This window comes from Solea solea, chromosome 19 (genome assembly GCF_958295425.1).
Source record: "Solea solea chromosome 19, fSolSol10.1, whole genome shotgun sequence".
Taxonomy (NCBI): domain Eukaryota; kingdom Metazoa; phylum Chordata; class Actinopteri; order Pleuronectiformes; family Soleidae; genus Solea; species Solea solea.
This window is the reverse complement of record NC_081152.1, coordinates 19,356,039-19,378,148: the sequence shown is the minus strand read 5'-3', so window position 1 is coordinate 19,378,148 and position 22,110 is coordinate 19,356,039. Positions and strand designations below refer to the sequence as shown.

General features: G+C 45.4%; 1 protein-coding gene across 1 annotated transcript in view; it reads right to left on the bottom strand.

Annotated features, from left to right (window-relative positions):
* Nucleotides 1-2,089: 2,089 nt before the first annotated feature.
* pip5kl1 (phosphatidylinositol-4-phosphate 5-kinase-like 1) overlaps nt 2,090-22,110 on the bottom strand; it is a 35,003-nt gene continuing 14,982 nt past the window's right edge. The window contains exons 8-9 of the mRNA XM_058616737.1: nt 20,247-20,409; nt 2,090-3,248 (exon numbers count right to left, since the gene is read on the bottom strand). Coding sequence (XP_058472720.1) covers nt 2,840-3,248; nt 20,247-20,409 — 572 coding nt within the window. The 3' untranslated portion in view covers nt 2,090-2,839. The remainder of the gene's footprint in view (nt 3,249-20,246; nt 20,410-22,110) is intronic.

Sequence of the window (22,110 nt, the reverse complement as noted above, 5' to 3'; positions counted from 1 at the left end):
ACACTTCTCTGTGTATACATATATATATATATTCATTGTCATTGATTGATTTTATATTATTAATGATTGCACACACAAAAACCCAGAAAGACAGGTGTCTGTGAACACAGCCTATAAAGTTTATAGTCGTACTATATAGAGCTTGTATATATTATAATGATAGTCAAACTATCATTTATGGTGCAGAATTACAATAAAGAAAACTGCAGCCTAATAGATTAAGAGTAAACAAAAAAGCTAGCTGTATTTAATTATGATTTATTATTTCAGCATGTATAAACTATCCTGTAGTGGCTCAAACATTATGCAACAAAATCATATTTTTCATTCATCTCTAGGTATTCTGGATTGATTGTCGGGCCGTGTGCCTGTGTGTGTGTGTGTGTGTGTGTGGAGGGGGCTGGGGGGGGCGCATGTGACTTCCACTATTGTTGCTTAAGAGGTGATGGAATTAACCCTCCGTGAGACACACAGTCTGCGGTGGTGACGGACGGTGATTGAACGATAAACGCAATGAAAGCTATAGCGTTTTTGACTGACCTTCCGTCCTGGTGAACATGTCACTTATTTTGCAACATTTCGCTGCGTCTGTGGCAAGGACTTTCCGTTTTCTGTCCCTCTCTCTCTCTGCTGCACCTTTCCTTTTCTTCTGTCCCTCCATTTTTCTTGACTACTAGAGTGAAGGGCAGCCTGTGGCCAAGTGGAAAAGGGAACTTGGCTTGTGACCGGAAGGTCGCCGGTTCAAGTCCCCACAGCAAGGTACCCAACCCCCATTGCTCCCCGGGCGCTACTCAGTGTGGCAGCCCACTGCTCCTAATTCTAGGATGGGTCAAAATGCAGAGAATAATTTCCCTAAGGGGATTAATAAAAAGTATCTAAGACAGCGGAGCTAATTGATTGTTGCGTGACGCCGACAGGGTGCCGAGCGTACGTAACTAGATGGATTGATTTGATTGGCCCGGAAGTCCGGTAACACCAATCAGTCCACTCAGTCCGGTGACTGTTCAAGTCAGGCCAGGATGACCATCAGGCCACCGGGAAGCGTCCCGGTGCTCCCGATGGCCAGTCCGCTACTGACCCACTAATGTAGAGCAGAGCTGAGCCGAGCTGTGCTAGATCTGTTTAATGGAAAAGCCCCAATATATTAAAAAAATATAGATATTAAAAAAAAAAAACAGTTTGACATTCTGGGTTGTCCTCAAGTTCAAAAGTACTGTTAATCATAGCACTTCTGCTGTACTTCAATCAATTTGAGAAATTGAAACTGTCATAATTTTGAGGAATTCCAGTTGCTACGTTTACTGATAATTGCGCTCGTCTTATTCGACGTACAGAGAATACCATTTAATTTTTCACTGTAGACATGTTAAGCTATGTTGTTTGTGCGCACAGAATGACATGTAGAGCATAGTTATCCACTGGTATTGCTAGCACTGGCTAACACTGGCTAACAATCGCTAGCCTGAGATACGTTTTTTTACATTACATTACATTACATGTCATTTAGCAGACGCTTTTATCCAAAGCGACTTACAATAAGTGCATTTAAACATTTGGGTACAAATACGAGCTAGAAGTAAGAAAGAGCTTCAAGTTAGCCAAACTATAAAGTGCTAGTCATAAGTGCGATGTATAAGTTTTTTTTTTTTTTTGTTTTGTTTTTTTTTGTTATTTTTTGTCGTCGTCGTCTTAGTCAAGGTAGAGTTGGAAGAAATTAGTCTTTAGTCGTCGGCGGAAGATGTGGAGGCTTTCCGCTGTCCGGATGTTGATGGGGAGCTCGTTTCACCATTTGGGAGCTAGGACAGTGAACAGTCTTGAGTTTTGTGAATGCCTCTGCGATCCTCTCAGTGAGGGGGCAGCGAGCCGGTTTTCCGATGCAGAGTGGAATGGGCGGGCTGGGGTGTAATGGACTTGGAATAAGTCCATTACACCCATTGTGTATGTGTGTGTAAATGTATGTATATATGTGTTTATGTGTGTATATGCATGTGTTTATATATATATATACAGTACATACACACATATATACATTATCTTTCTTTTTTTACGATATATTTTTCATAACTAGTAGTAATGCTGAGTTTCACTGTGAAATAACTGCAGATCTGCTCATGTTGTCAGTGTGAGGCAGTGAAAACCAACAAAGGAAATGAGTCTGAGACAAAGACCTTATCTCTTCCGCATCCTTTATCCATTAGACTCAGGTTACGGCACAGATCATTATTATTCCACGTTTTTCCAGACACGAGGCTCAAGCTTTACACAAAACATGGTAAACCATTTTGATTTGTTCATTATGCCCTTTATGTTTGAGCACACAAATGTCCGTCAACAGTCACTCCCGAAATTTACCTCAAATTCTTCCACCAGATTCCCAGTCAAATCTCCAGGTAAAGTCCAGCTGAGCCCACGTGAGAACAATGTCACAGCCAGTGAGTGTTCTACCTGCTGCAAGTGTGACCCAGCCCCTCCCCCCCCCATCACCTGGACACTCTCCTGCTGGTGTGAAGGCGTCTGACCCGTATACTGCTGCGTTCTACTTTTGTGCACAAAAAACTAAATGTCCCGGGTATTGTTTGGAGTTCATGTCTGGAACTCACTTGAGTGACTCTTGTACTGTGTTTCCATCATGGAACGGTTCAGTTTGGTACAGTGTGGTACGGTTTAGAATGGTAAAGCCCTGGGTCAGGGTACCGGTCTAGCTCCACCCTGACCATACCGTACCACTCTTGTACCACAAGGGAAGAGTTCCAAAAATGGGACTTTTTGGTACGATTCTTAAGTACGTACCGTACTGTACCAGAACGACCGTTCCTATTGATGGAACCACGGATTTGGGCTACTTGGTATGATCCTGTACCCACTGACACAGCCGCACGCAGTAAGTCTGTGGACTGACGGTGGAGAACGACCGGCCTGGATGCCTCAGCCTCTTCCACAAATGCTCCAGCCTCTTCCTAATACCGTACACGGTGAAAATGTCCACAATGCCGATGAAGTAGCGCTGCTCAGACCCGTCAATGACGTGCAGAGGATTCTTGAAGTTGGGGAGCAAACGGCGGTTCTGGGCCTTGAAGTCGGGAGCCTCGGCTGCGTCGCTTCCCTGCGCGGTATCTCCAGGCCTCGGTTTCTTCAAACACCCTTCGTCCCTCTCTGACATTAGTGAGATGGAGTCATCTTCCGGGACTTCTCCTGGAACAGGGGCAGCTACGTCCGTGAGGGCAGGGCTGGAGCCTGGATTCACAGATCTGCAAAGACAGTAACAGCAAAGAGAGCTTTATCCTCCATGTGAGGGTCAAGGGGCTGCGCGTAAGGATAGGTACACCCTGGACAGGTCGCCAATCCATTGCAGAGCCAATATATAGAAACAAACAACCATTCACTCTTATGTTCACACTTATGGTGCTTTTCCACTGCACAATCCTGGCACGCCTTGACATGGCACGGCTTTTTGTGCTTTTCCATTAGGTACTTGGTGTAAATGACCTTGTTGTCAATGTGTCATTTTATTTTGAAATAATAGTTCTCATGCTTTTAATTTGAAATATGCTAATGTGGAAACCGGAAATAAGTAACGTAAAGCGGATGAAATAGTCGAAAAACAACTACTCAGACGATTACGGAGAAAAGCACATGTTCGGTCAGGAGTAGTTTGTTTGTTTGTTTTATTTAGCTTACTGTTCATCAGCACCCGGTCAATGAGGGAACAAGGTTTGTAGAGTTTATTGAGTTAAGTGAGTTTATTGTGTGTTAATATACTTTTCACGGAGTTTATTCTATTTGTAAATGATAACTTTTTCGCCCACTAGATGGCGCTGTTGTATTTAATCTAAGTCACGTTTAGCACATTTATTTTAATGATAATTTTTATGTGATTTAGTTAAAAGGGATATTTTAAAGGGTTTGTGAAATTTAAACAGTTAATTTATAAGGTTAATGTTTTAAGGGAATAAGTTATGGTAATATTTAATTATACATGGAAAAAGGGTTAAAAGTTGCAATAATAACATGCTGATAAGAGTTTTAATTGTTTGCATTGTTTTTGCTTGTATTGTAGCTCGTCAGCCTGCCAGCCAATGATTGGTTATGAGAGTGTCGTTACTTGAAGAGCCATGAACACGACGTCCGACACAAGAATCAAAACGAACAATGCCGATCAGTTAAAAAGACAAAACGTGTTAATCTCCAACATTTAGCAAAGGAAATGTCTCAAATGTCAATATTTAACAGAGGAGTCCAGGGTATTTAGCGACAGCACTGCTGAAAGCCGGTGATCGTGAGCCAAATCACCCGTTGCCCGTTGCCAGTGGCATTTCAATCCGGTCATGCAGGAAGTACTGAATGATTCTGTGAACAAATCTTCTCCATCAACTGATTCCAATGATCCAGTTACACTAAAAACAAGTCACTAGTTTTTGTGTTTGTGTCGCGTGTAAAACAAAGTCACGGCAGTTTCCGTGCTACGATGACTCTACCCACGTTGAGGAGGTAATGGAAAACCATACCAGACCATGTGGAGTCGAGCCATGCTGCTTCGTCAACAGCAGCAGCAGCATCCGCTCACACTGCTTCTCACAGATAGGACGTCGGAAATGTCAACAGGGTTTTCAGTGCTGTTGTGGCAATCTCTGGGTATTCTGCCATGACTTTAATTCCAGAACACCGGCAGAGTTATTGTCTCAAACATACTTTTAATGTCGCCGTCATTTGCGATCTCCAGCAGTTGCTCTTCTTCCTGCGACCGTGACATGTGACCGAGGCAAGCATCTTGACATGCGTCAAGAGTGAGTTATATACAAAAGTGGCGGAGAGAATCCGGTAATTTTTCAAAATAAATCATCGCTCAGAATCAGATAATAAATAAATCAGAAATAATGTAAGTTATGTATTCTTTGTGTGTGGCCCGGTACCAATTGACCCACGGACCGGTACTGGTCCGCGGCCCGGGGGTTGGGGACCACTGATTTAGAATGTTCAATGGGAGAACATGCAAACTCCACACAGAAAGCCGTTTTTGTTGGCAACTCATGGGTCACATGCAGGGATGGGCAGTATTTCTAATACATGTATTTAAAATATGTATTTCAAATACAAAATACTATTTTGTAATTTGTATTTTATTGAGATGATGAAAATGCCCTTGTATTTTGTGTCAAAATACTTCAGTGTTGTGTATTTTTGTATTTTTAAAATACTGTAAAATACTTTCTGTGAGGCTCTGTGATAACATATCTATCTATAAACCACGAAATAGTCTGCAGCACCGTCGCATAGTTAAGCCCCTGTGATGCCAATCTCGACCACTAGGGAATTTTGGCGCTGTTTCACACTTGCTATGGGCATGCACATGATTGCACTCACAACACAAAACGTACGGTGCTGCAGATTGAGTCAGGTACCTGTCAGAAGTTGTTTCAAAGCAAGGTGACCAACCAAATTTACCTAGTTTATTTTAGTAACACATTTATTCTCAACCATGAATCACTCTTTTTATGGCATGTTCCTGTTCAGTGTAATGTTCTGTGTTCTTTGTGTATTTCACTTTTGAATGTTAGCTGCTAACTAACTCGCTGAGTTTCACTTTGTTTCATGTAGCCTATAGCCTAAATAGGAGTTTTGTACATCATTGTCAATATGTGTGCTGCTGCAGCACCATGAGTGACTACCCTTTTAATCTACTTTTTCTTAGAAATGTACCTAAATAATGTTCTGCTGTTGACTGTATGTAGCCTACACAATATGTAGGCTAAAGTAAGCATCATACAACATGCCTCAAATTTGTTCTCCCTCAGATTCATGTTCAGAACGTGATTGGAGGGACAGTTAGGAGTAGCAGGGACCTGTGAGGCGAAATGAGTGAGAATGAGTGATAGAATGGGAGACAATGAGGAGATCAGGTAAAGGAGTTGAACTGATGGAAGCTTGTATGCTGCACTGACACATTTACAGCTGTGTAGCATTTATAATGGTATTACAGAAATAAAGCGTTTATGGATGCTGATTCTGAATATTTTGTTTACTAAGCTTCAGGAATTATGAACGTTGAGCATAGTGGCTATGCTATAAACAAACCGATACTGAATTATAAATGATGAAATTATATAAACAATAAAATAAAATAATGAAAATCTGATTTACTAGCAATTTTCAATTTATTTATTATTGGTATAATGTTATATATTTAAATTTAAAATTTTTCCTGTGGATTAGATGCAATAGATAGTGAAGTCTTATTTTCATTTCACAGCTCTGACCAGCCCCTGGAAATACCAGAGGAGAATCCTGCCCCAAGCACTTGTACTGCTCTGTGAACAGTGAGATCAGCGATATAAGTTGGGACTTATTTTCAAATTGTGAAACAAACAGAATCGCGGCAAGTTCAAGCTGAGTGCAAATTATGTACAAAGAAGAAAACCATCATATCTGGTTCTGTTCAAGCCACTACAAATTTCAAAAAAGGACCATCGGTACCACACACAAGCAGACAAAGTTGGTTACAGAGTGTTCTCCCAGAAATGCCCAGATCTCATAGAAAAAAGTAGATGACTTAATCACTGCCTATGTTATTAAAGGAATGCATCCTCTTTCAACTGTTGAACAGCAAGAATTCATTGACCTCGTTCAGGGCTTGAACCCAGAAGCAACTGTAATCTCAAGAAGAACTCTAGGAAGAAGGATTGACTTCACAACAAAAGTGGATGATTTGAAAGAAGTGTTGAAAGGTGTTAAGCACTTATGTACCACTGCTGACATTTGGTCTACCAATGTTTCAAGCTTTTTTGGTGTGACAGCACACTGGATTCAGCCAGATACATTGAGCCGCCTGTCTACAGCACTAGCATGCCACCTTTTCCCTAGTCCACACATAAACGATAGAATTGTGGAGACACTGGATGAAATCCACGCCGAATATGGGCTGTCCCATGAACGTGTTGTTGCTACAGTAACAGACAATGGGTCCAATTTCGTCAAAGCATTTTAAGAATTTAATATTTCAGCAGTGTGTGTGGATGAGCAGAGTCAAAAAGATGGAGAAGATCTCTCATTTATCGCAATAGACTCTTCAGACTCCGAGGAAAATGAGACTGGCATTATTTTACCAACTCATTTGCGATGCGCGTGCCATACTCTAAGTCTGGTTGTGACAATTGATGCAAAAAAGGCCATGAAAGAACACTCTAGCTTGTCGTGTCTTAACAACTCTACAATGGGAAAATGTTCTGCACTGTGGAACGCAGCAGGAAGGCCTAAAAGTGCTGAAGTGGTGTCTGCAGTACTGAAATGCAGGTTGATTACACCTTGTACGACGCGTTGGAACTCTCTATATGACAGCCTTCATCAGCTCTGCAGCATCCGCGGACACTCCCTGATCTCATGACAAAGTTAAACCGCCATTGTTTAAGGATGCAGAGATGGAGTACATTGAAGAGTATACCAAAGTCCTGAAACCCCTTGCGCAGGCAATTGATCGCAGAGCCAGTCACTGTGCTATTACGCAGAATTAATTCCAACCTTATTTGCAATAGAGGTTAAGCTTGAAGCTCTGCATGCCAACAACCTCCGTTACTCTTCGCACCTTCTGCATGCCATAGTGGATGGTTTCCAGCGGAGATTTGGTGCCTTTCTAGATCTTCGACCAGAAGTAAACAAATCGATCCTGGCGAATGCGCTGGCTGCCTCCACAAATGGCAAGTAAAAAAAAACGCAACTTCTACGTTAGAGGAAGAGGATGACTTCTTCATCTTCACAGAAGACGTGGAGGTTTTCCAGAAGTCTACTCACAGCAAGGCTGAGCTTGGGTCACTTCATTTTTTGGAGGACCAAAGGAAGGACTTGCCATCCTTGGACCAGTATCCCCTCATCAAAAACCTTTTTGTAAGGTTCAAAACCATCATTCGTCCTCTGCTCCAGTAGAGCGTTTATTTTCCTTTGCTGGACTGATTAACAGGCCCCATCTGAATGCAAATCTCTTTGAGAAGTTAGTTGTGCTTAAAGGCATTAACTGAGGAGACACCACTAGGTTATACACACTGCTTTGCACATGATTAGATCACAACTCTTGAGTTTACCATTTTCCTTTCTTTTTTCTGTTTTACAGTATTAATGTGACAACCTGTTTTTTGTGGTTGTGAAGAGAAGTGTTTTAGGTGGAGCTTTACACACATTAGCTTAACACACATCCAACACCTTGTTGCAGGGGGCCTGTGGAACTGCCAGTCAGCTACCCACAAGACTGAGTTAATCTCTGGCTTTGCTACTGAGCAATGCCTGGACTTCCTTGCTCTCACTGAGACTTGGATAACACCCTCCAACACAGCCACCCCGGCGGCTCTCTCCTCCGCCCACTCCTTCTCCCACACACCCAGATCCACTGGAAGAGGTGGTGGGACAGGTCTGCTCATCAACCCCAACTGGACTTTCACTCTTTACCCACTGCCACACTTCTCTTCACAGTCGTTTGAATTTCATGCTGTAACTGTAACTGACCCAGTAAAACTTATCATTGTTGTCATCTACCATCCACCAGGCCCATTGGGACACTTCTTGGAGGAACTAGATGTCCTCCTTTCAAACATCCCAGAAAATGGCCCATTACTTGTTCTTCTTGGTGACTTCAACATCCAGTCAGAGAAGTCATCTGATCTACTTCTTCTATTTTCCTCTCTTTCTGTCTCACTTGCTCCTTCTCCACCAACTCACAAAGCTGGCAACCACCTTGACCTCATCTTCACCAGAAACTGCTCCACCTCCGACCTCAAGGTAACTCCACTTCATGTCTCTGATCATTTCTTCATTTCCTACTCTCTCCCATTCTCCCAATCTGATGATCTCATCTCATCAGATATTGCACTTGTCTGTCGTAACATTCGCTCTCTCTCTCCCTCCTCTCTCTCCTCAACTGTTCTATCAGCACTTCCTTCAGCTGACTCCTTCTCCCTCATGCATCCCAACTCTGCCACAGACACCTTCCTCTCTACTCTGTCCTCCTCTCTTGACTTTCTCTGTCCTCTTACTTCACGGCGGGTTTGTAAGTCCTCCCCAGCCCCGTGGTTGTCTGACTCAGTGCGTGCTGAGAGAGCCACGATACGGGCAGCAGAAAGGAAATGGAGGAAATCAAAACACCCTGACGACCTGCTTTCCTATCATTCTCTTCTCTCCACCTTCACTGCCTCTATCTCTGCAGCCAAACAATCTTTCTATCAGACTAAAATTCAATCCCCTTTCTCTAACCCCAAAAAACTTTTCTCGATCTTCTCTAACCTCCTTGACCCCCCCCGCCCCCCCCCAAGGTCAAGGAGGGGGGGGTCCTCCCTCCTCCCTTCTACCAATTCACTTTGTCAACTACTTCACAAAAAAAGTAGATGACATTCACTCTTCTTTCTCAACCCCACCTCCTGATCTCACCACTCTACCAACCACAAATTCATCTCATTCTCTATCCTCTTTTACCCCTCTATCTCATGATCAACTTCCTTTCCTCACCCACCTCATTAAAGGCGACATAGAATGCTTGTATCACACATATATGTTAGTTATGGAGGTCTACTTACATATATTAACTTGTTTTCATGATTAAAAACCTCCTAATCGCTGCAAACGAGCCGATCAAAATATCTCCTCACTGACGCTCTCGTCAGCCGCGCTGTTTCAGACCAAACAGTTGCTGTGATTGGCCAGCCAACGAGAGCTTTACAACTGTCCTGTGATTGGCCAGGTACCTGGAAGTGACGTAATAGATAGGCCAGCTCTCAGATACACAGCTCCCCCTCTGGCACGGTGGATGCTCTGCATCTCAGCAGCTACAACGAGACTAGTTCTTCTTCTTCTTCTGCGGTTGAATGTACGCAACCGGATGTGCCCGGACTAGTGCCCGCACCGGGAGGCGCTACGGTGGTGAGGATTTCTGATGACGACATCAAATTAAGGAAGTGTCGATCCGCTTCGCAGAGCCCAGGAAAACAATACAACACTATTTTCTCAGCAGTGGCTGAACTGTTTGTTCTGAAACTTTAGGGTTTCATAAACGAGGTAATGACGCAGATACACACACAAACGCAGCGTTAATTGGAGCTTCCGGTCTATGTCACCTTCAACACATCTCTATCATCTGGTTGCATTCCGGACTCTCTTAAAGAGGCCAGAGTGACCCCCCTCCTTAAAAAACCCACCCTTGACCCATCTGAAGTAAATAACTACAGACCTGCCTCTCTTCTTCCTTTTCTCTCCAAAACTCTGGAGCGTGCTATCTTTAATCAACTCTCCTCCTACCTTCACTGGAACAACCTTCTCGATCCTCTTCAGTCTGGTTTTAAAGCAGGTCACTCGACCGAAACTGCACTTCTTGCTGTCACTGAGCAACTCCACACTGCCAGGGCTGCCTCTCTCTCCTCGGTGCTCATCCTCTTGGACCTTTCTGCAGCGTTTGACACAGTTAACCAGCAGATCCTTACTTCCTCCCATCAATAACTAGGTGTCTCAGGCTCTGCACTTACCCTACTCTCGTCCTGTCTTCAAAACCGAACATACAGAGTAACCTGGAGAGGATCTGTGTCGGAACCCTCTCCTCTAGCTACTGGGGTCCCTCAGGGTTCTGTCTTGGGCCCTCTCCTCTTCTCTCTATAGACCAACTCTCTTGGTTCTGTTATTCTCTCCCATGGTTTTTCCTATCACAGCTATGCCGATGACACCCAACTCATTCTCTCTTTTCCCAGCTCCAACACACATGTAGCAGAACGGATCTCCGCTTGTCTGACTGACATCTCTCAGTGGATGTCTGACCATCACCTGAAACTCAATCTCGACAAGACTGAGTTTCTTTTTCTCCCAGGAAAGAGCTCTCCCACCACAGATCTAACCATCACCCTCGACAACTCTGTGGTAGCTCCTTCTCATACCGCAAGGAACCTGGGTGTGACACTTGATGACCATCTCTTCCTCACTGCCAACATTGCTGCAACAGCTCGATCTTGCAGATACATGTTGCACAACATCAGAAGGATACGGCCTCTTCTAACCCAGAAGGCGGCACAGGTTCTGGTCCAGGCTCTTGTCATCTCACGCTTGGATTACTGCAACTCCCTCCTGGCTGGTCTCCCTGCGTGTGCCATACGACCCCTGCAACTCATCCAGAATGCAGCAGCTCGATGGATCTTCGACTTACCAAAATTCTCCCACACTACACTGCTCCTCCGCTCCCTTCACTGGCTTCCTGTTGTTGCTCGCATCCGCTTCAAGACTCTAGTGCTTGCGTTCCATGCTACAAACGGATCCGGTCCAGCCTACATCCAGGAGATGATCAAAACCTACAGCCCAGCCCGCCCACTCCGCTCTGCATCGGCAAACCGGCTCACTGAGTGGATCGCAGAGGCATTCGCAGAACTCAAGACTGTTCACTGTCCTAGCTCCCAAATGGTGGTACGAGTTCCCCATCAACATCCGGACAGCGGAAAGCCTCCACATCTTCCGCTGCAGACTATAAACACATTTCTTCCGACTCTACCTTGACTAAGACGACGGCGACAAAAAAAAACCAAACTTATACATCGCACTTATGACTAGCACTTCATAGTTTGGCTTACTTGAAGCTCTTACTTACTTCTAGCTCTTATTTGTACCCAAATGTTTAAATGCACTTATTGTAAGTCGCTTTGGTTAAAAGCGTCTGCTAAATGACAATTTTGACCAAAGGATTAGCAATCCGATTGAATGATGTGATACCATCTCTCATACATCATGATCAGACCGGCTTTATTCGTGGTCGACAGTCTTTTTTCAATCTAAGACGGCTCTTTGATGTAATGTACTCTACTCATTGCTCTCTCGAGCTGGAGGTCCTCCTATCACTTGACGCCGAAAAGGTGTTCGACAGAATAGAGTGGGAATATCTACATACAGTCTTGAAGAGGTTCAGGTTTGGAGCAACATTTAGAAAGTGGATCAAAATCTTATATTGTAGCCCAATGTCGGCCGTGAAAACAAATGGTTCTACTTCAGTATATTTCCCGTTATTTAGAGGCACACATCAGGGCTGCTGTTTTTCACCATTTCTTTTCAACTTGGAACCCCTGGTCATTGCAATCAGGGTTGATGAGAGGATTATGGGTGTCCAGATTTCTGCTGGTTGGTCTTTCCAGCTCAATACTCCCCTCTGGAAAGGGTAACCAGAACAAGTACGGCGGGCACAACTCGACTGTCTTTCTGAAGGTTTATTCCACATACACGGTTAAGCAGCAGTCAGTTAGCAGTTAGACAGTTTGTTAGCTACTAACCACAGTCAGTTAGAGAGTCAGTCAGAGAGTCAGTCAGGTTATAAAACCGACAAGTCGTACAGGTTCTGACGATAGATCGATTTACAAAGGCACATACGAAAGCAATACATAACAAAACATGGCTTTGACGATGCACCTTAAAGGCACTTTAAAGGCAACGGTGCTTTGATACCAGTTACAACAATGAACACATAAATAGAATGAAAGACAAATAGCTTTGCCTGCTAGAAAGTTCTACACCTCCCACTTGGCCTACTGATTCCTAAATCCAAGTAGGCCACAACAACCGCAAATTTTGCCTTTCGAAATGGCTACATTGCTGGGTACGAACGCGTTACACACAATTTTACCTTTCAAATGGGTACATAAAGCTACATCGTGGGGTATGAACGTATTACACACGATGTGAATGACAGATACAAATGACAAATAAAGGTTTCACATTGTCCTTGATGACGCAGTGACGCCCTTTACCGAAACACACCACCACCTCTCGTGGAGGATGGTGGAGGGGGGGTCTTGATCCTTTTTCTTTCCGAAACACACCACCACCTCTCGTGGAGGATGGTGGAGGGGGGGTCTTGATCCCTTTTTCCGAAACACACCATCATGTGGTGGGGAATCTATTTCTGTTCCTCCACTGGCAACAGAACCACCAGCCTTCTGACATCTCTGTGAAGGATGGTGGAGGGACGGTTCTGCTTTTCTTTGCCTTTCCCACTTTGTCCACTGGAAACCGGACAACTTTGGCACGTCCTCACTTTCGCATCTCGTACTACGCCTTTCACATCAGGATGGGCCTCCACAACTCGACCGAGCCTAAACTGGCCTCTCAGTGCATTCTGGTCAGCCAACCACACTAAGTCTCCCACCGTGACGTTCCTTGCGGGTGCGTGCCACTTCTGTCGAACGAAGAGGCCCGGGCCCGCCAGCTGGCTCCACCGCTTCCAGAACTTGTCAACCTCGATCTGGACCGCTCTCAGGCGCACAACGGGGTAAGTCAGGTATTCAAACCTTCGAGAGTCCCCGCTAGGCCCAGCACGGCAAAGCAGAAGTGAGTTGGGAGTGATGACTCCTAAAGTCTCGTCTTCTACCTGGACTCTCGCGCCGACTGGTCTTTCGTTTGACAGATTAGCTGCCAGGTAGAGGAGAGTCTGGAACTCCAGTGCTGTCAGGTTACTTTCCACCCCGATGTTGCACAACGCTGTCTTGAGCGTACGGACCGCTGCTTCAGCTGCTCCGTTTCGGTGGGGAGAGTCTGCTGGGTGAAACACCCATGACTGGCCAGTCCCAGTGGCGGTTGCTTTCTTCTGGACTTGATCCCTGTTGATGTTGCTTAGGAATTCGTAGAGTTCCTTTAAAACTGGCTTGGCGCCCACGAAGTTGGTCCCTTGATCCGACCAAAGTTTTCTTGGGTGGCTCCTGAGAGCCGTGAAGCGCTGGTATGCCTTTAGGAATCCATCCGTCGACAGATCTTCCACAATGTCAGCATGCTTTGCTCTCGAAGCCATGCACCTGAGTACCACACCCCGGACTTTCATCTTTATTCCCCGCCTCACAGTGTCTCTGATGACGTAGCGGGATGACGTAGAGGGATCTTGGAATGCAGTTTCAAGTTCGGTCGCTGTCAGTACTACCTCCCACTTTGCTGGAATAGGGGCTCTCCCTATACGAGCAACCCACTTCTTTACAGCCTTTCGGGCATAACTGACCCCTCCACAGAGCTTAGCTAGAGAGTTGTACCTTTTCAGACCCACTTGGACTATGAGTGCGGCTCCCCACAGTGTCTCATCTTTCTTGGTCTCAACAGGGATCGATCTTGTCTCATATCCTGCTGACTGGAGCCCTGCTAGAGACCTGCTAACTCCATCTGTGAAATTCTGACCTTCACTACCGGAGTTTAACAACTTCTGTGCTTGGGTTCTGGTGAGAACTGCTGTAAAGTCTTTCTTCCGGAGTTTACTCATTGTCTCTGTAGCATCGGCTGCCACTTTTGCTGCAGATTTCATGGGCCAATCCTTAACTGGACTAGACAGGAACTCAGGACCATTCTGCCACGCGGAGTTTTCGTCTAGTTGCTCGGGTGAACACCCTCTCGTGACGAGATCAGCGACGTTGACTTCACCTGGGATCCACCACCAATCAGTTACGGGCCCAGCCTTCTGGATCTCCCCGACCCTATTCGCAAAGAATGTTTGAAATCTGTAACTGTCTCGCTGGATGGCTCCCAGCACCGTCTGACTGTCTATGAAGTGATACCACTTTTCCGCAGTCAATCTCCCATGCTTCAGCATGTATTCCTTCAAGCGTTTGACTGCGTCACTTTTTTGGTTTAAGGGGGTTAACTTGGCTTTTGAGTCCACCAACCGGTTAACTGCACCATCTGACGTTTCCCATCGCAGATACAGTACAGCGCCATAAGATCCACAGCTTCCGTCAGAGAATGTGATTCCCCAGGGCTTGCCCCTCCAGCCGGAGGGTGTGAGGCTTCTGTGGAACTTGATGCTCCCCAAGCGAGTGTACTCCTTGAACAGCTCGATTGTTTTCCCTCGGAGCTCGTCAGAGAGTGATTCATCCCAAGTGTCCTTAGTGAGCTTGCCAGCCTCCTGGGAGGCCTTCCTTACAAGAATCACACCTTTTCGCTTCACAGGTGTTGTAAGATCGATAGGGTTGTACAATCCAGTGATCTGGCTCAGTAGGGTGCGACGAGTTGATGGGTTTGGTGCTTTTACATCCACTTCTCCTTCAGTAAGGAGAGTCATTTGGTCAGGCTTTGCCTCGTCCTTCCTCCCACTTTGACCAGACCGGACCCAGGGCTTGAGGTAGAAGCCCCTTGCTTTCAGGATCTTCTCTACTCCCTCTAGGATCCTCCTCCAGTCGACCGGCTTCTCATGGTAGCTGGGTCTCTCAGAAGTGTAAATGGGGATTGGCTCGCTGAACTTCAAAAGCTCTACTCTTGTGGGTAATGACTTTTGGCCTTTCAGGAAAGGCGCCAGGAACAATAAGAGCTTCTCGAAATGGTTTCCCGGGAAGGCATAGTTTTTGGGGCTCTTCACATGCGCAAGCCACTGTGTTAGCATTTTCTCAGAAAGTCTGCTCTCTAAAGACAGTATCACCAGGTGCTTCTGCTCTTGTTCAGTGAGCTCTGGCTCCAATGAGCTGTGGCTTCTCTTCAGTTCCTTTGTCTGAGCCTCCAAACCTGTCTGGTTTGGAGTTAGCAGTGGTGTGGTTAGCAGGAGTTGGCTGGTGTTGGTAGCCAAGTCCTCCTGTGCTAGGCTCAGTCTTTCTTCTGGTGCCTTGAGGTCTTGATGCAGAGTAGACTCTTCTGACTCTTTCTGGTAGAAGTCAGACTGAAGCTCAGTGAGATTCTCCTGATTTTGCACCAAGGTCTCCTGCAGCTCTGCAGTTTGGGTCTCTTCTGGTGCCTTGAGGTCTTGATGCAGAGTAGACTCTTCTTCTTCTGACTCTTTCTGGTAGAAGTCAGACTGAAGCTCAGTGAGATTCTCCTGACTTTGCGCCAAGGTCTCCTGCAGCTCTGCAGTTTGGGTCCTTTCAGAGCTCAGCAGCTCAGGCATCTCGGCCCTCAGTTTACTCTGCTCCTCTACCTTCTTGACATTGACTTCCGTTACTTTCTGTAACTCTGTCACTTGACCCTTCAGTCTCTTCTGCTCTTCTTCAAAGGACTCTGTGGGACCCGCTCGCGCCTGGATACTCTCCCAGTCAGCCGTCCTGCTCCCAGAAATCTTAGGCAAGCTCATCGGTGTGATCTTTGCTTTGGGTCGGGCCCACTGAGAGCTGACTTCTCCCCCTGTGACTGTACCAAAGTTGCTGGTGGGCACAGTTCCCCTTTGTCCCATGCTGGTGTTGGTGGGAGCAGTGTGAAACCTCGGTTGCTGTGGTGTACTGGTGAGGGTTGGAGGCTGAGTAAAGCTGACAGTGGGTCCATAATTAGGTTGTTGAGGCTGTTGAGGAGGTTGATGAGGGGGACTGGTGCAGGCTATGGTGCCCTGCCTAATAGCTGAGTGGGTGTGAACAGGTGGGGTGGTACTAGCACGAGCTACTGGTCGGGTAAGCCCACCTCCCCGTTTGTTATCCCGGCGGCATGACCACTCATCCATCAGTTCCTCCTTTTTAATTTCCAATGTTAAAAGGAGTCTCCACTTTTCTTTCCCGTATGGCTGATAGTCTTTCCAAACATGCACAGTGTCTCTGAGTTCGTGGAGTTCTTGATCCAGTCCCTTCCTTCTGGCCTCTTGCTGACACCGCTGTAGTGCGCTTTTCCTGCCGAGTACCTCGGCCTGGTCGAAAGCTAAATTGAACCGTGCCACAAGGGTGCTTATTTCTGGCTCAGCATCCTTAAACCACAACATTTCCATTGTCTCATGGTACCTTTGCCCAATGGCGTCCCTCTTTGTCAGAGTGTCTCTTAACTCACAGTTGTCGTCCGTTGAGTCTATCTGTTCCAGTTCTTCGATATATTCACTGCAGGCGCCGACGAAAGTATCATAGTCGTTTTCCAACCCTGCCAACTCTTGCGACAATTTTCCTGTGCCTAGACGACCAGCTTTGAAATTAAGGCAGTTTATACGCGTCGTTAGGCTCCGCTGTGCATTTGATCGCTTCCGTTGTAGGTCTTCCAGGTCTGGCTTGACGTCTGCCATTTTTGTTCTTTGAACTCCGGAATTGGAATTGTTCAAATGATTTGACTCTCTGGTTCGTTGCCAGTGACTTGTTCAAAGGATTCAGTTCTTTGCAAACGACACGTCTTTTTGGCACACGAATGTCAACGCCCCCAACTGTCGACGTCTCAATGTCACAGTCTGTGAGGCTCTTCGCCCAGAAGAGCTCTTTGTTCCTTGTGCAATCCTCACAACCTTATTCACGGCTGCGTTAGCTCTTTGTTCCGGCTTCTCCTCTGTGAGGCTCTTCGCCCAGAAGAGCCCTGAATTCCAAGTGCACAACCTTATTCACGGCTGCGTTGGCTCTTCTGTTCCAGCTTCTCCTCTGTGAGGCTCTTCGCCCAGAAGAGCTCTGAATTCCAAGTGCACAACCTTATTCACGGCTGCGTTGGCTCTTTGTTCCGGCTTCTCCTCTGTGAGGCTCTTCGCCCAGAAGAGCTCTGAATTCCAAGTGCACAACCTTATTCCCGGCTGCGTTGGCTCTTCTGTTCCAGCTTCTCCTCCGTGAGGCTCTTCGCCCAGAAGAGCTCTGAATTCCAAGTGCGCAACCTTATTCACGGCTGCGTTGGCTCTTCTGTTCCAGCTTCTCCTCTTTAGTAATTCACGACTGATTCGCTTCACCAGCGTCCTGGTGCTCCACGATTGTCGTCCTCCGCTCGGCTGTCCGTACTGCACTGATACGTTGCCAACAACGGTTTTATAACTGTCCAGATTTCTGCTGGTTGGTCTTTCCAGCTCAATACTCCCCTCTGGAAAGGGTAACCAGAACAAGTACGGCGGGCACAACTCGACTGTCTTTCTGAAGGTTTATTCCACATACACGGTTAAGCAGCAGTCAGTTAGCAGTTAGACAGTTTGTTAGCTACTAACCACAGTCAGTTAGAGAGTCAGTCAGAGAGTCAGTCAGGTTATAAAACCGACAAGTCGTACAGGTTCTGACGATAGATCGATTTACAAAGGCACATACGAAAGCAATACATAACAAAACATGGCTTTGACGATGCACCTTAAAGGCACTTTAAAGGCAACGGTGCTTTGATACCAGTTACAACAATGAACAGATAAATAGAATGAAAGACAAATAGCTTTGCCTGCTAGAAAGTTCTACAATGGGCATCATAAGAGGAAACTCAACCCATAAGACTGCGCTCTACACTGATGACTTGCTCCTCTTTATCACTAACTCAAGCCACTCTGTGCCCAACCTCTTGCAATTACTCCAGGAATTTGGGAGGTTATATAAACCTATCTAAAAGCCTAGTCTTTCCCATAAATGATGCAAGCAGAACACTTGATTATAACGCATTTCCTTTTAAAATTGAATAGAGAAGTGGTCCTGTCTCCCTGTCTCACTAATTAATGCTGTCAAGATGACTATTTTACCTAGGTTCCTGTATTTGTTTTCAACAATTCCTGTCTGGCTCCCAAAGCATTTCTTTGTTAAATTGGATAAGTAAGTCTCGTTGTTTATTTGGAACCGTGCCACTCCCCGAACAAAGAAGATCTATCTGGAAAGATCTAAATCGTAAGGAGGCTTGGGCCTCCTATTATTGGGCGTCAAATATTTTGAAATTGGCATATTGGGTGTCGTTGTTTTCTGACCAAAGTGGACCCACCTGGACTACAATGGAGCTTTCATCACACCCATCAGTATCCCCTATCTCCATGCTAACAGCCCCACTGATTATGCAGACTAATAGTAAGACTCTTTTTAATCCTGTGGTGTCTAACTCAATTAGAATTTGGGTGCAATTTCGTAAGCACTTTAATCTTGATCAAATAAATAGCTTCCTCCCTCTCTCCTTCAATCATCTCTTCATTCCCTCTCAGACAGATCAGAGCTTTGCTGGCTGGCATCGACGCGGTTTGGTTTTCTTTGATGACTTATTTGATAACATTTCCTTTCTGTCCCTCGAAGCCCTGGTAAGAGACCACAATATTCCAAAATCTAATTTCTTCAGATATCTTCAGGCTTGCAGTTTTGCCTCCAAACATTTCCCAACCTACCCCAAACCGCCAAACAAAGATTCCACGTATGATTTGCTAAATCTCGATCCTTGGAACAGGGGTCTGATCTCCAAGGCAAATAACATTATACACAATATAGACCCTCCATCATACACTAAAACCAGAGAAAGCTGGGAACGAGACCTGGGAATATCAATTCCTGATATTGTCTGTGCTAAGTGCGTCCTCAACATTCATACTTCATCTGTATAAGGCATGGGCTGATTCAATTTAAAGTATTCCACAGGTTGCAATATTCCAATGACAGGCTAGCCAAAATATACCCATCTGTTCTCCCCACCTGTCCTAGGTGTGGCGGCCAAGTGTCACAGTGCCACATGTTCTGGTCCTGTCCTTCCCTAGTGGATTTTTGGTCCTCTATTTTCGATTGTTTATTAATTTTTACACAATGCATCTCTCTAACCCAATCCGCTCACTGCTGTATTTGGAAGCATATCCCCAGAAATATATACCACTAATGTTCATAAGAGTGCATTAGCATTCTGCAGCCTCATAGCCTGCAGGGTGATTCTAATGAATTGGAAGTTTAACAAATGCCCGTCCTTCAGGAGGTGGATCCAGGAGATGTTATCACTTGTCCAGCTAAAAAAATAAGGCTCAAACTCAAGGGTTCCTGTGACGCATACGCCAGTGTGTGGTCTCCCTTTGTTGAATATGTGAAAGAGTTAGATCTGTAACGTGTTCTGTTATTTAAATGCTTTCTCTTGTCAATCTGTTTGTCTGATTGACCTATTGATGTCATGCTTCTGCAGTATCTCTGGATCTGGGGGGTTCTCGGGCCGGCACTGGGGAAACCACATAATATTATGAAAACACACACTGACTAACTGCTGCTCTTCTGACTGTGTGAGTCACTGTGTTGACTTGTGCTGTGGGTTTTTTGCACCTTGGTGCCTGTTAGAGCCATACCTAATTGAAGGCCACAGTAGGTGGCGCTCTGCACTGGGCAGGAAGGTGTTAAATAAGAGCAAGAGGTAATTACTCGGCAGGTGTGCTGCTGACTGGGGAAGCACAAAGTTTTTTGACCGTCATCGTCGTCGTTTCCGGCACAGTCCGTTTGTTAGACAAATAAATGTTGATGATTGCATATGACGATCTTGTGTGTAATTCATTCATTGGACCCGGAAGACAACGCGTCAACTACTACAAGTACCAGTACAGCAGCCCCCTCAAGTGGCTTAGGTTCGTTTTGTTGTTTTTTAAGAACAAGTCACTACAGTGCCTATCACATGGAGTATCAAGAGAAAATTCTGGAGTCATAGGCACTGACCTTTTAGTTCTGACGATGAGGGAAGCAAACGAGAGGTTCTGAAGGCGTTCGTCTCGGTGCAGGGGCTGATGAGCCAGGAGGAGACTGTAGTCCAAAACATTGAGCTGCTGCAGGAAGTGCGTGTCAACCTCCACTTGACGCAGGAGCCAGGAACGCTGCTGGTCTGAAAGCAAACATGAGAAATGAGTCAAACCTGACTTCTTAAAAATACAAAACGTGCATGTGCAGGATATTTTTTTTAGTCTTTGTCCTTTGGGTCTTTCTTGGCATTTCTCAGCGAAGACAGAGCGAGAGGCTGGGACACAGGAAAAAAAAAACCCAGCTGTTTTGCCTCTCAAAGCTGCGGTGGGTACCTTCAGAAGTGGCAAAAACCAAAAACCAGTGACCAAAACACTGTGTCACCTCTGCCCCAGTTGTCCATGAAAGAAACGACTGACCTCAACATTGATTTCACCTCACTTGTGTTTCAGAGAACTGCGATTAGTTCCTTCACCTAAAGTTAGCTGCGGTCATTCATTATTAGTGTAGCTGCACACATGTCGCCGCACGCCAGAGTGCGTGTCGCATATCGCAGGATATTGCTATCAGATATCAGGGCCTTTAGTGAGAAGAGTCTAACTGCAGACCCGCAGACCCACTACACGACACACACCCCACTATATCATTATTTGTATACATTACATCAATTCAGTTTGGTTTACTAACCAGTAATGTCTGCATGCTGTAATGATAGCAATGTAACAGCAAGAAAGACGCAAGATTCCTGCATTTTTATAGATGCCCTGATAACAATGATTGTTCTTTGAACCTCTTCATTAAGAAGTAATGTAACAATTTACCTCTCAGACAGGGTTTGAAAAAATGTATTGTTTTGTTTGTTTCTTGAAACTTCTGAATCAATTTTCCTATCTGTCTTTTAGGATGCCACCATGACTGTGTGCAAAGCAGCCGTTATCACTGTTGGTTTTGCACAAAAGTCTTTGTGAGAAAGGGAGAAACCAAACCACGGTGACTCCACCATCCACGGCAGCCTCAGCAGCCACAGTAACTCCGGTGGCCCCAGCAGCCACAGTCACACAAGGGTGAAAGGATAACAGCACAGTAAAATACAAGTAAAGATAAATCTCAACAAGAGGTGGGTCCTTTAGTTACAACTTATTTCGTACAAACTGTCCCTTGGATTCCCTCTTGTACATCAGAAATGATACATTACCTCTGACAATAATGGGACTGATGCTGGCTCAAACTGATTAAAGACAGCTGGACACCAAATACAAGGGTCCCCCCTTACACAGAGTGAATGAGTGTGTGTGCGTTTGAAAGTGGGAAATATTATTGGGTATTGTGTCTGGGTTAAACGGGATTTTGTTTATCTAATTTTATTCGGTTAATTTCGAGATTGTGTTTTGTAATTTAGGTAATTGGATTTTGTTTTGGTTTTCTTTCATTTTCTCTTTTATCAGTAGTTCAGTTGTTATATGATTTATTTAGGCCTGTGACCTGCCCATGTTTAGTTTTGTTAAGCATTGGAGTTCTGTTTTTCTTCTGTTTTGAATGTATGAAACCTCACTAATTTGTTGTTATCCTCCCCCTTTTTCAGTTGCTGCAGGCTGGTGGTGGTGGTGGTGGTCTGGTGGTGGCATCCTCCCGTCTTGTCTTGCTGTGTCCCTGGGAGCGGGTTTTCGTCACTGAGATTATCTACCACGTGTGCCTGGTGATTATTGTGGTGTTTTTCTTTGGTGGATCCCTCCCCTGCCCTAGCCTTCGTCCACTCACTTTGACCTCTGCCCTGTTTAGGTTCTTTTTCCCCCGTTTTTGTTAGTATGAATGAGTTTTATTGGAAACATGTTAACTTGGAACCACG